At 43.4% G+C, this 12678-nt stretch overlaps 1 protein-coding gene across 1 annotated transcript in view; it reads left to right on the forward strand.

The window, feature by feature from the left end:
- ZFAT (zinc finger and AT-hook domain containing) overlaps positions 1 to 12678 on the forward strand; it is a 151300-nt gene that overhangs the window by 120328 nt on the left and 18294 nt on the right. The window contains exons 14-15 of the mRNA XM_065398805.1: positions 6227 to 6350; positions 9056 to 9186. Coding sequence (XP_065254877.1) covers positions 6227 to 6350; positions 9056 to 9186 — 255 coding nt within the window. The remainder of the gene's footprint in view (positions 1 to 6226; positions 6351 to 9055; positions 9187 to 12678) is intronic.

The raw sequence follows: 12678 nt of genomic DNA on the forward strand, positions 1-12678 counted from the left end.
TCACCTCTCCCATTTTCAAGCTGCATGGGAGAATATAACATGGGACAAATGTGGTTTGGAAGCCATAACATTTGGCTGCACCATCCATTTCAGTTTTGTTCCCTCCTACCCATTCTCCCTCCCCTTCCCTGTTCAGGTACCCATCTCATGATCAATTGCTGACATGAGGTTGCCTCACTTCTGTGTGTAGGGGCAATAGAACCAGTTCTTGTGCAGCACAGGGGAAGGGCATTCTATTCAATGTACTTCCTGATCCCAAGTGGAATGGAGGTTGGAGGCCAATTTTAGATCTCCGATATCTAAACAGATATGTGGAACGGCACAAATTCAGATTTGAGCATTGGCTTGCTAAACCCAGGGTTGTGAGCTCAATCCTTGAGGGGGCCATTTAGGGATCTGGGGCAAAATCAGTACTTGGTCTTGCTAGTGAAGGCAGGGGGCTGGACTTGAAGACCTTTCAGGATCCCTTCCAGTTCTATGAGATAGGTATATCTCCATATATAGGTTGGTGACCCTTTCAGCAACAATTCCCTTGTTAGATTCAGGAGATTGGTTTGTGATTCTCGACCTACAAGATGCATATTTTCATGTGGCTATTCACCCTTCACACGAGGTTTCTTTTATTTTCTAATCAACAATGATATCTACCAATACCAGGTGCTTCCTTTCAGCCTATCTTCTGCCCCCTGGGTATTCTCGAATGTTCTTGCAGTAATTGCCATCCACCTACGTTGTCTGGATATAAATGTTTTACCCTATCTGGACGATTGGTTGATCGGAGCAGATCTTATCAGGAAGTGGTGGTGGCCATAAATGTGACACATTTTCGCCAGAAGACATCCCTCTAAGAAATGACATTAAGAGTCTCAGGAAGAGCACACTTTTTCATCATAACTATTCCCTATGCAGGGCCCCCTGAGGGATGCAGTACAGCAGAAAATATCATTTCTGCTCCTGCTTCCAAAATCAGGTCGGCTTCCCCTCACAGACCACCTCAGGAAGAGAAAATGGTCCACTGGGACATCGAACAGGATGACATGCAAGAACCAGATTGCCATTAGAAGATACTGGACATATCTTCATTTTCCCTGGAGAATCCATCGCTCCAGTGGTCCCAACCCAGGCAGACAATTAGCACATCTTCCAGGAGTTTGCTGGAATGAACAGTTGACACACTGGAAATTCAAGTACAGGAGGAGTCACAGAACCAATTGGTCATCCTGCACTCCTTGGTCCAGAGAGGAGTTAAACTTCTTGATAATGGAGGGACAACTAGCAGACCACTCTTCTCTGCAGGCTTCCCTCAATGTCTCAGACACAGCAGTGTGTTGTATAGCAGCTGCAGTTACAATGTGCAGGGCTTCATGGTTGCAGTCTTCGGGAATATGGAAGGAGGTTCAAATGACCACGGGGGGACCTTCCCTTCAAAGGCTGTGACCTGTTTCATACACAGACTGTCAAATCCCTGCACGCTTTGAAGGACTTAAAGGTCACTTTGCAATCCCTAGAGAGGTATACCCAAACTCTAAAGAATACTACAAGCTTCACCTATCAGAGTCAACCATCCCCTAATATTATGGATAACAAAGATCTTTAGAGCCTCTGAGGAAAACAGAGGTTGCAAAGGAGAAGACCCTTCTGCCACGCATTCTGCACTACGTCATGCCAGAAAATTTGACAGGACGGTTGAGTCTCTGCATGGAATGATCTTTTATTTTCAGGAGGCCTGAAACCAAATTATCTCAAATAAGTAGGTCATGGAAATTGTGGATAAGGAGGTAGTCTGTCCAGTTCCAGTCTCTCCCTCTCTGACACGTCCCTCTCTCATTTTCTTCAGGGACCCCCTTGATAAGACACTGTTAAAGGAGGAGGAAGCCTTTATGCAATTCAAAGCAGTGGAAGGAGTCCCTGTAGAATTCCAGGATGCGGAGGGTTATTCAGATTATTTCCTGATTCCAAAGAAGAAAGGGGGCTGGTATCCCATCCTAGGTCTCCAATGACTCAACCAATTCATATATTGCTTCAAGTTCAGGATGGTGACCTTTGCTTCTATAGTTCCTACCCTAGATCCTCAATATTAGTTCACACTCAATTTACAGGACACCTGTTTCCATATAGCAATTCACCTGGCCCATAAGAAATACCTTAGATTGACTGGTTGCTAGTCCCAATACAGCATGATTTCTTTTGATCTCTCCACTGCTCCCAGAGTATTCATCAAGTGCCTAGCATTCATGGTGGATCACTTAAGGAGGCAGGAAGTATATGTCTACTGTGACAAAGTTCCTCCTCTATCTTGGTGGGTCCTGCGCTTATTGGCGGATTTTCTTGCCTCAGAGATTCACCATGTGGGTTGGGGAACAGCCCAGAGACCTTCCCCTCTGGAAGAACCCACAGTCCAGGTCAATTGGGAGGTTTGGGGGGAACCCGGACCCGCCCTCTACTCCGGGTTCCAGCCCAGGGCTCTGTGGACTGCAACTGTCTATAGTGCCTCCTGTAACAGCTGCATGACAGCTACAACTCCCTGGGCTACTTCCCCATGGCCTCCTCCAAACACCTTCCTTATTCTCACCACAGGACCTTCCTCCTGGTGTCTGATAATGCTCGTGCTCCTCAGTCCTCCAGCAGCACACCCTCTCACTCTCAGCTCCTTGCGCCTCTTGCTCCCAGCTCCTCACACTCGCACCACAAACTGAAGTGAGCTCCTTTTAAAACCCAGGTGCCCTGATTAGCCTGCCTTAATTGATTCTAGCAGCTTCTTCTTAATTGGCTCCAGGTGTCCTAATTAGCCTGCCTGCCTTAACTGGTTCTAGCAGGTTCCTGATTACTCTAGTGCAGCCCCTGCTCTGGTCACTCAGGGAACAGAAAACTACTCATCCAGTGACCAATATATTTGCTCTCTACCAGACTCCTGTACCCCACTGGTCTGGGTCTGTCACACTACCTATACTTTAACGATTGGTTAATTCAAGTATCAGAGGGGTAGCCGTGTTAGTCTGTATCCTCAAAAACAACAAGGAGTCCAGTGGCACCTTAAAGACTAACAGATTTATTTGGGCATCAGCTTTTGTGGGTGCATCTGATGCATCTGAAGAAGTGGGTTTTTTACCCACGAAAGTTTATGCCCAAATAAATCTGTTAGTCTTTAAGGTGCCACCCAACTCCTCGTTGTTTTTGTGGTTAATTCAAGGACAGTCTCCTCAGCAAGTGAGCAATTCATCAAAGGTAGCCTTCGTGCTCTTCACTGCTTTGGATCTCAGAGTGAACAAGGAGAAATACAATCTGATCCTCACTGAAAAGAGTTCATAGGGGTAATATTGGACTCCACAGTAGCAAAAAGCTTACTTGTCACAAGACAGATTCCTCACTCTTCTGAACTTCATCAGTCAACTCCAGGCTTACCCAACATCAACAGTGAGAGCATGTCTCAGACTCATGGAAAACATGGTTTACTGCACCTATCTGTTGCAGTTTGCCAGACTCCACCTACACTCCATGCAGACTGGTTGAGATCAGTGTAACTACCTGGAAGACACCATATAGTCATGATATTCATGGTCCCACAAATTTTTCACCTCGTTAGATTGGTGGAAGGACCTTCCTACAGGTGTATAACAGAGGATCGTTTTCACCATTCCTACCAACCAAGACATTGGTGATAGATGTAGCCACTCTTAAGGCTTGCCTATGCAGTGTGCTAAAGAGCACCAGCTGGGGTGTAAATTCTAGTGTGCACCAGAGTGCACTCACTAACTGCCCACGTGGGCCCTGCTGGCGCTCACTAAAAATTCCTTAGTGTGCGTTTAGGTAGTGCAGTCCTATGTCAATGTACCGTAGGGCTCTTTGAGTGTGTGCCAGCAGGATCCACACAGATAGTTACAGTTAGTGCAGGACACGCTGGTGTGTACTAGAATTAACACCCCAGCTGGTGAGGACTAGGACATTGTGTAGACAAGCTCTTGGAAGGGGATCTCTTCTAGACCAAATTCAGACACAAGGCCTCCCCAAGAACTAAATCTCCACATAAATATGCTAGAGCTAAGAGCCTTTTGCCTAGCATACACGGTATTTCTACTCACTCTGAGGAACCACCATCCAAATACTGATGGACATCACTATGTACTACGTCAACAGGCCTGGAGGGGCTCAATCATTGCCTCTTTGCCAGGAATCAGTCCATCTCTGGGAATGGTGTATTTATGATCACCTCACTCTAATGGCCCTACATATTCCAGGTTTTAAAAACACCCAGGTGGACCAGCTTAACAGACAGTATTCATGACTCAATTCTGTGAAGTACCTTCTGCAATGTGAACAGACCTGTTTGCCACGGACTGGAACAATGAATGCTAACTATCTGCTCTGGGAGTGAATGGGAGGCTGGGGAAGGCCCAGTCTCCCCGTCAGATGCCTTACTCATCCCCTGAGCACTGGGACTTGTGTATGTTTATCCATCCATTTCACTCATACATAGGGTCCTGACGAAACCTGACGAAGGTTGGAGGCAGCCCATAATATGCTGCTAGCTCCAGCATGTAACAGTTTTGGTTACATAGTTTTCGCACACCCTGTAGTTGCTAGGTTCCTCAAAGGCCTCATCCATGTCTTTCCTCCAATCATACAGAGCTCCTGGGACCTCAACATTATGTAATAAGGCTGATGGGGCTCCCTTTGAACATTTAGCAACCTGTTCGTTATACCAGCTGTCTATGAATATTGCTTCTTAGTGATCGTAAACTCAGCCCAAAGAGTAGGAGAGATCCAAGCCCTCACAACAAGACCACCATATACAGTATTCCATAAGGACAAGGTAACATTGAGGCTTCACCTAAAATTCTTGCCCAGAGTTGTTACTGACTTTCTCCTGAATCAAGTGATTCGCCAGTTTTATTTCCCAAGCCTCATAATAGTCAAAGGGAAGCTTTCACACCTGTGAAATGGACTGTTCAGGAATTCTCCAATACATTCCTGGCCTTTGTTGACAGGATGAAGAATCAACCGATATATATACGAAGTTCCTGATTGTAACCAATTTGCAATAGTTCAGTTGGACCCATTTTCATAGATAAGAGCCCATTCTAACACACTGTAAGCAGCTTCTATAATGGGGGTCGGGATCTCTCAGGGGGTTGCGAGATTATTAATGGGGGGTTGTGAGCGGTCAGTCTCCACTCCAAACCCCGCTTTGCCTCCAGCATTTATAATGGTGTTAAATTAAAAAATGTTTAAGAGGGGTCGCACTCAGAGGCTTGCTGTGTGAAAGGGGTCACCAGTACAGTAGTTTGAGAACCACTGAGCTACCTGGAGTTCAGTTCACACCTTTACTCGACACGACTCCCTGACAGAGGACTCCAGGTCAAATGTCTGATTTGGCTGCAGTGTCCTCCAGTCCTTGTGTCAGCAGATTCTGAATACCACCCCCACGAAAAGAGATTATTGCTTGCAAGTGAACAGAAATGGGATCTCTGTGGACCGTCACTTGAAGAAGAGTGGTTTCTTACTCTGCAGTAACTGTGGTTCTTCAAGATGTGTTATCCACTTGTATTCTACAACCCACCCTCCTGCTCTGCTACTGCAGAATCCTGTATCACTTGCATTCTGCTTTAGGGAAGAAACTGAAGGGTTGTTGTGGCTGACCCAACGGCTGTGTCCTTGGCTATTGGGAGCAAGTGTGGTCCCAACAAACACTGCTCTTCAAAATAATCTGATCTCATGTGCACGGGGCACATGCAAACCAGAAGTTGGAATACTTGTGGACAACATAACTCTTTTTGCAGGGTAAGTAGCCAGTCTTCTTGACACAAAGGGTCATTTTCTGGCTTCAAAGGAATTTGTCCAGATTTATATTGGCAGTGTAGCTAAAAGGAGAATTTGGCCCACAATATCTTCCTTAGAGTCTAACAAGTGTGTGATTAGGTTATTAATTATAAATTACGTGCACAATAAAAATAAAGTCAAATTAACATGACATTTTGTAAATGAACTTGATGCAACTATCTGGAAGTCTAATAGAAGTATAAATAAGCTTATGGGGTGAAATTATGGCTTCCATTAAAATCAGTGGCAAAATTTCCATGGACTTCAATGGTGCCAGGATTTCTCATGTTCTTCCATAAAGTATATTGTTATAAATCTGTCATCCAGTTTTTCCCTATTTAAATTTGGGGCACCAAGTGCCCTCTGTAATTCTCAAGAGTTAAAAGGAGATCATTGACCTGTTTTTTAGCTAACAACTGAAATTTCTGAGGAATCATCCACTCAGTATCTGCACATCACAGAGGCTGAAGACGTTCAAGGAACTCAAGCTGCTGTAGCTGCATTACAAGACCTAAGATATACCTCAGAGAATGGTAAGGGATATTTTTAGTTTGAAAGGGTAGAGTAGATCTTTTTCATCAGAGTTCCCAACTCTTGTGAATACAGTGGGAAACTTGAAAAGGAAATATTTATTCTTCTGTATTGATTTTACCAAGGTATTTTCTATATGGTAGTGAGGTACTAATATTGTAGTGTGGTAAACATTTCTTTGTAAGGTCATCCGTAATACTTTTTAAAAGGACAGTGTCAAGTGTTTGGGCCCACAGTGTGGTCTACCACAGGGGTTCTCACCCCTTTTCTTTCTGAGCTCCTTTCTCTCCCCCCTCCAACATGCTATAAAAACTCCATGGCCCACCTGTGCCACAACAACTGGTTTTCTGCATATAAAAGCCAGGGCCTGCGTTGGGGGGGGGGGGGGGGGGGAGACGCGAAACAGGGCAATTGTCTGGGGCCCCATGCCACAGGGGCCCCTGTGAAGCTAAGCTGCTCAGGCTTTGGCTTCAGCCCAGGTGGTGGGGCTCAAAGCTTCGGGCTTCAGCTTTCTGACCTAGGCCCCAGCAAGTCTAATGCTGGCTGTGCTTGGTGGACCCCCTGAAACCTGCTCACGGACCCCCAGGGGGCCCTGGATCCCTGGTTAAGAACCACTGGTCTACCATAAAGCGGTTAGAAACTGATTAGGCATGTCAAACCAAAAAAATTTTTTCTTCATTTTTCATTCATCTTACTGTTGATAACTAATTATAACTAATTACCACTGCACACCCAAATAATTACCAATGCACACACATCTGTATATACAGTGATCATCAATAAATCATCAGCATTTATTACACCACTGTTTTTGACCTTACTATGGTATTAGTGGAATTTTCTGTATGAATTATAGAAAATATCGTGGTACAGACAAATAGCATGGCAGAATAAATGTTGAATGTTTAATTGCAATCCTCTAGGTAACATTTTTGCCTTGCTGCAAGAGTCAACAAGCCAGCAGTTGAATAGCTAATCTACCATATTCTCAGTTAATTATGATGGTACACAAACAAGGAAGTAAGACCACCAGAGCTGTATTGGCTTGTGTTTGACAAGAAACCGGGGAGCACTAATTAATATTTGCTAAATGGAAAATGACAAAATCGGGAGGGAAAGAAGAAATTATTTTCAAGCTTCTCAGAGTACTAAAACAGCAGAACAGAGTATGTGAGTATGAGTTCGATGAAAAGATAAACAAGGGTCTCTGTGATGCTGCCTAACAGAGTACTTATCACAGGATTCCATTTTTGCAATGGATCCATTGCTATAACTTAGTATAGTTCAGGGGTCGGCAACCTTTGGCACACAGCTCGCCAGGGTAAGCACCCTGGCGGGCTGGGCCGGTTTGGTTACCTGCTGCATCCGCAGGTTCGGCCGATGGCGGCTCCCACTGGCCGCGGTTGGCCGCTCCAGGCCAATGGGGGCAGTGGGAAGCAGTGCGTTCCGAGGGATGTGCTGGCCGCCGCTTCCTGCCACCCCCATTGGCCTAGGACAGCGAACCGCGGCCAGTGGGAGCCGCAATCGGCCGAACCTGCGGACGTGGCAGGTAGACAAACCGGCCTGGCCCGCCAGGGTGCTTACCCTGGCGAGCTGTGTGCCAAAGGTTGCCAACCTCTGGTATAGTCATTCTTGAACTGTATATTGTTCACCATTGACCCTTGACCTGAACTTGGAGGGATGATAATTTTGGGTAACACATTGGTAGCAGAATGGAATTTTCAAGCATATTAAATGAGGATGTATTACTGACAATTTATATATATATATATTTATGCATTTTTCCTCAGTGGGAATTGTGAATGAATCGGAGGAATCCTTTGCAATTCTTGCCCAGTCATGCATACATTTAAATTTAAAATAAGCACAACATGGGTTAAGTTTAAGCATAAAGCTTTCAAAACATATTTTGTTAGTTTAGTGTTTCAAACTTTGTTCAAAATATTTGTTTGACATATTTCCTTTGGAAAAACTTGAAGAGAAGTAACATCTTGTAGTTCCTCACCACAAAAGGAATTTTTCACTGACTAGCTATGGCCATGTTCTGTCCCCTTCATGCTGCTGTAGGGTCATAATCTCAGTTTTGTATTTTCTGTAAACTGATATTTCTCCGGCAGAGCCACACACACACTGAGAAAATGAAAAAGTGTGGCAAAAACTGCTATACAAATAGAATGATCAGGCATGATCTTTCTAAAGAGAATTCATTTTCCCCTTCAGCACATTACTGACAAGGGTGGTTGTTCTGGGTTTAGAGGAACTGCAGATGGTCAAACAGATGGTAATGGTAGACAAACAGTATACTAAATAGCTGTCCTGATTATTATAACTTTAGTGTTCAGATTCTGTTAATGCTGAACCCTTAGCAAATACTCATTTGGAGTCATAAAGCTTTGCTGCTTTGTAGTTTATAGTTACTGCTGTTAGTTCTGCCTATTGATTGTTTAATCAATAAGTTCTTTTTGATCACTGTCAGATATGGATAAAAATGAACTATGCAAATGCCCATCCTGTTCCTGAGGACACTTATTTTGTGAATACTTTCTCCCATGGATCCACTGTTAAAATGTCATGTTATTGAGCTGTTATATATAGCAAGAGTTCTACATGTGGGGGTGGAGGCCAGGGAGAGAAGAGCATTTTGATTCACGGAGCCTTAGAGCTGTCTTGGCTATAATTGTCTTGTGCCCATTATCTTTCTGATAAGGTGAAAGACTTGACTCCACTGCTGTAAACATCCTTCAGCAAATCATTGAGTTGGGGTCAGAGACCCATGATGCTGCTGCTGTTGCTTCTGTAGTTACCATGGCACCTGGAACTGTTACAGTGGTAAAGCAGGTAAGAGCTCTTCTGTTTCTTAGAAAATATACATTTTATTCTCATTAATTTTTTTCATAAAATATGTATTTATTTCATAAAGGAACTTCTGTTTCTCTAAATGAGAGTACAGTGAAGGCCAACTTTCAAATAAGAATTAAAGGATTGACTCATTCAGTATAATTCCATATTCTGCCGTAGGCAGGTGGAATTTTTTACTTGTGTGCATAAAGGTTGGATATTTGCGCATAATAGTTGCTTGATTACTTTCTCTGTGTGTGAGCTTCCAGCTTTTTTTCAACATAAGATGTCAAAAAACTTACTTTCAGGCTTTTTAGAACAAAACTGAAAGTAGTTTGTTAGTAAATTTATTCAGGGTGTCTTTATTTTGCATTAAGCTAAGGTAGCATTAGCTCTTAAACAGCAATTTTTTTCTGAAAAATGGCTGTAAAAGGAGCATATTTTGTATTCCCCCATGTAGTCAGCTCTACTGATATTTGTGATAAAAATAAGGTTTTGTTTTTTATTTGATTGATTGACTACTTTTCAGACCCTTAGTGCTACAGAACCAACACCACTCAGGGTTTGTCTTCACTGAACAGTTAACTCAAGTTGTAGCTCAGGCGTTACCCCTAACTCGAGTCCTGTCCACACACAAAACCTCTTGACTTGAATGTGGTGGTAACTCAAGATGACTGGCCCCTCAGGGCCCTCACCAGCTGTTAACACAATCACTGTGCCGTAATCCAATCATTCTTTGTATCTGGAGTATTATTTCACAGTATAGCTGCTTTCTGCTGAGCTGAGCTGAGCTAACTCATCAGGAGTTAACTTGAGTATAGAAATTCGAATTTATGCTGTAGTGAAGACTTAGTCCCAGAGAAATGAGCTGGATTCTGATCTTCCTTGTGCATCATTAACATAATTGTTTACCAAGTTCCAATCAGATATAACTGTGCAATCCCCTGAAGACAGCAGGGTTGCATAGGTGTCACTAAGGGCATATTTGGCCTGAAAACATTGGTTGCTGGTGATAAATGGGAGGAAAAGAAGCCAAGCATGACTTTCAGAGCCCATGTGGAATTAGCAAGGTAGCTATGGTCAGTTTCCTTTTTTCATGTGTGTTGTCTGGTGGTATGGAAGTCTAGAATTCAGGTGCATGTAATCTGCTGCTACAGCTTCTTATATGTATAACAGGGTACATGCACTAAAAATGTAATATACTTTACATTGCTGTCTACATCAAGAAGCCATTTGGAAAAAGGAGAAGTGGTTTCAGTAACCCCATTCCACTTCTTTTTCTTTCCATTAGAGGCATGGCAGCCCTCAGATGAGGACTAAACTTAATTTGGACTCAGCTCCCCTTGCCGCAAGCTCTTAATGACCAATACTATTGTTGAACTCAAACTCTAGTTGATTAGGTGACAGCAGAATTCCCTTTCTGGACTAATACACTCTGCAGGGTTGTCATTAGTTTGAGAGGTAACTGCAGAAGCAAGGAGACAAAAACTAATTACCAGCCAAGTTTAGAATGCGGCTTGGTGTTTTAAAGAGCTTCATTTTTGTTTTTTTATGGGTAGATGTAATCAAATCCACACTCTGCCAACATGCATTTGTTACCTGATCTCAGCAACTGCACATAAGTCCTTACTGTTAAAGTCTTTAATGACATACAACTACGATATTTGAGGGGCTTTCTGTTGCCCTACTTCTCATTTCAAAGACTTCAAATTAAAATTTGGGATTCTTTAAGAAGAGTTTATTAGATGGCCAATGAATGATTCTGCATTCAAGAAAGAGGACAACTTGGGCTAAAAACCTGTCCTAGTTTAATGGAGAAGTGAAGGCAATGATTAGAAATAAACAAATTATATATAACAAATAGTAGAAGAAGAGAAAAAAATAGATAGTAATTGCTATAAATTAGTCAGAAGTTACGAAGAGTAGAAAATTGATAAAGTAATTTACAACAAGGAAAATCTATAGCTGACATGGCTAAGGACAACGAGGAGTTTTTTAAAGTATATTAGAAACAAAAGAAATCCTAGCAATAGTATAGGCCTGCTACTAGAGGAAGATGGTAAAATTATTAATAATGATGCGAAAAATACATTAGTGTTCTATAAATATTTCTGTTCTGTACTTGGGGAAAAGCTGAATGGTGTGTTTGAATCACTTGAGGATAATGGAGTACTTACCAGTCCATTAGTAACTAAGGAGGATGTTAAACAAAATCTACTAGTGATAGTGATAAATATTTTTAAAGCAGAAGGTCCAGATAACTTGCACCCAACAGTCCTGAAAGAAATCTCTGGCCTAATGATATTAATTTTTAATTAATCTTGGAATATTGAGAAAATTCCAGAACATGGAAGAGTGATAATGTTGTGCCAATATTCAGATTGGCAAATGGGATGATTTGGGTAACTACAGGCCAGAGACTGACATAGGGTCTTGGTGACTGCTATCTGGGCCTGTTGGGTGGAGTGGTCCTTGAGGAGCCAGACTTCCAAATATGGAAAGAGACCATGATGTCCCACTGACATAGGTGGGCTGCTGCTGCTGAGTGGACCTTCCTTAAGACCCTCAGGGCCATGGAGAGCCCAAAGGGAAGGACACATTAGTGGTAATGATCCGAGTCTATGACAAAATGCAGAATGCATTTGTGGGAGGGATAAATAGTCACCTGAAAGTAGGGGTCTTGAAGGTCAAATGCGATGAACCAGTCCCCTGGATCCCGGGATAGGATTATGGCAGCTAGGGTCACCATCCTGAAGTGCTACGATAGGATGTAGGTGTTCAGGTTCCTGAGGTCTAATGTCAGCTTTCAACCACTGCCTGTTTTGGGAATCACGGAATATAAACAAGGCAGGAAGCAGATGGAAACAATAGACACCACAATTGCTGCATCTCAAGCCTGCAGGTGGGTGAGAAGGAACTAGAGCAGTGGTGGGTCTGCACCACTTTGTATGCCTCACTTGGGAGCACGAGACTCTGCTTTGTGCAGGTGCAGACCCTGCTATTCTCCGATCAAGGGTGCGTGGGCGCGCACACACCCTGTGGTGGAGCACCCTTACAGACATATATTCAAAGGAGGAGAAGTTGTTTACTTGTACAGTAATTTGTGTTCTTTGAGATGTTTTGTCTCCATGGGTGCTCCACCTCCCATTGTCCTTCCCCTCTACTGTGGAGTCTTCTGTGTTTCATGGCCAAAAAAGTACTGGAGCTGTGGCGGGTCTGCAACTCCTTATTTGCCCTCAAGTTTGGAGCACGATGCACTGCTCTGTACAGGCACAAACCCACAAACATTGCTGTTTACAGTCTGCGGTCGAGAGTGTACTGGAACTCAGTTAAGCACCCGTAAGGACAAAACATCTTGAAGAACTCAAGTTACTGCACAGTTCAGCAATGTCTCCTAGCTAATCTAGTAATCTTAACTGAGTTTGGCATAGGAGCACTAAACTCCTCCTCACAGGTGCCACCCCCCTCCCAGCACACTGACCTCAAATCTTG

Source organism: Emys orbicularis, chromosome 2 (genome assembly GCF_028017835.1).
Source record: "Emys orbicularis isolate rEmyOrb1 chromosome 2, rEmyOrb1.hap1, whole genome shotgun sequence".
Taxonomy (NCBI): Eukaryota; Metazoa; Chordata; order Testudines; family Emydidae; genus Emys; species Emys orbicularis.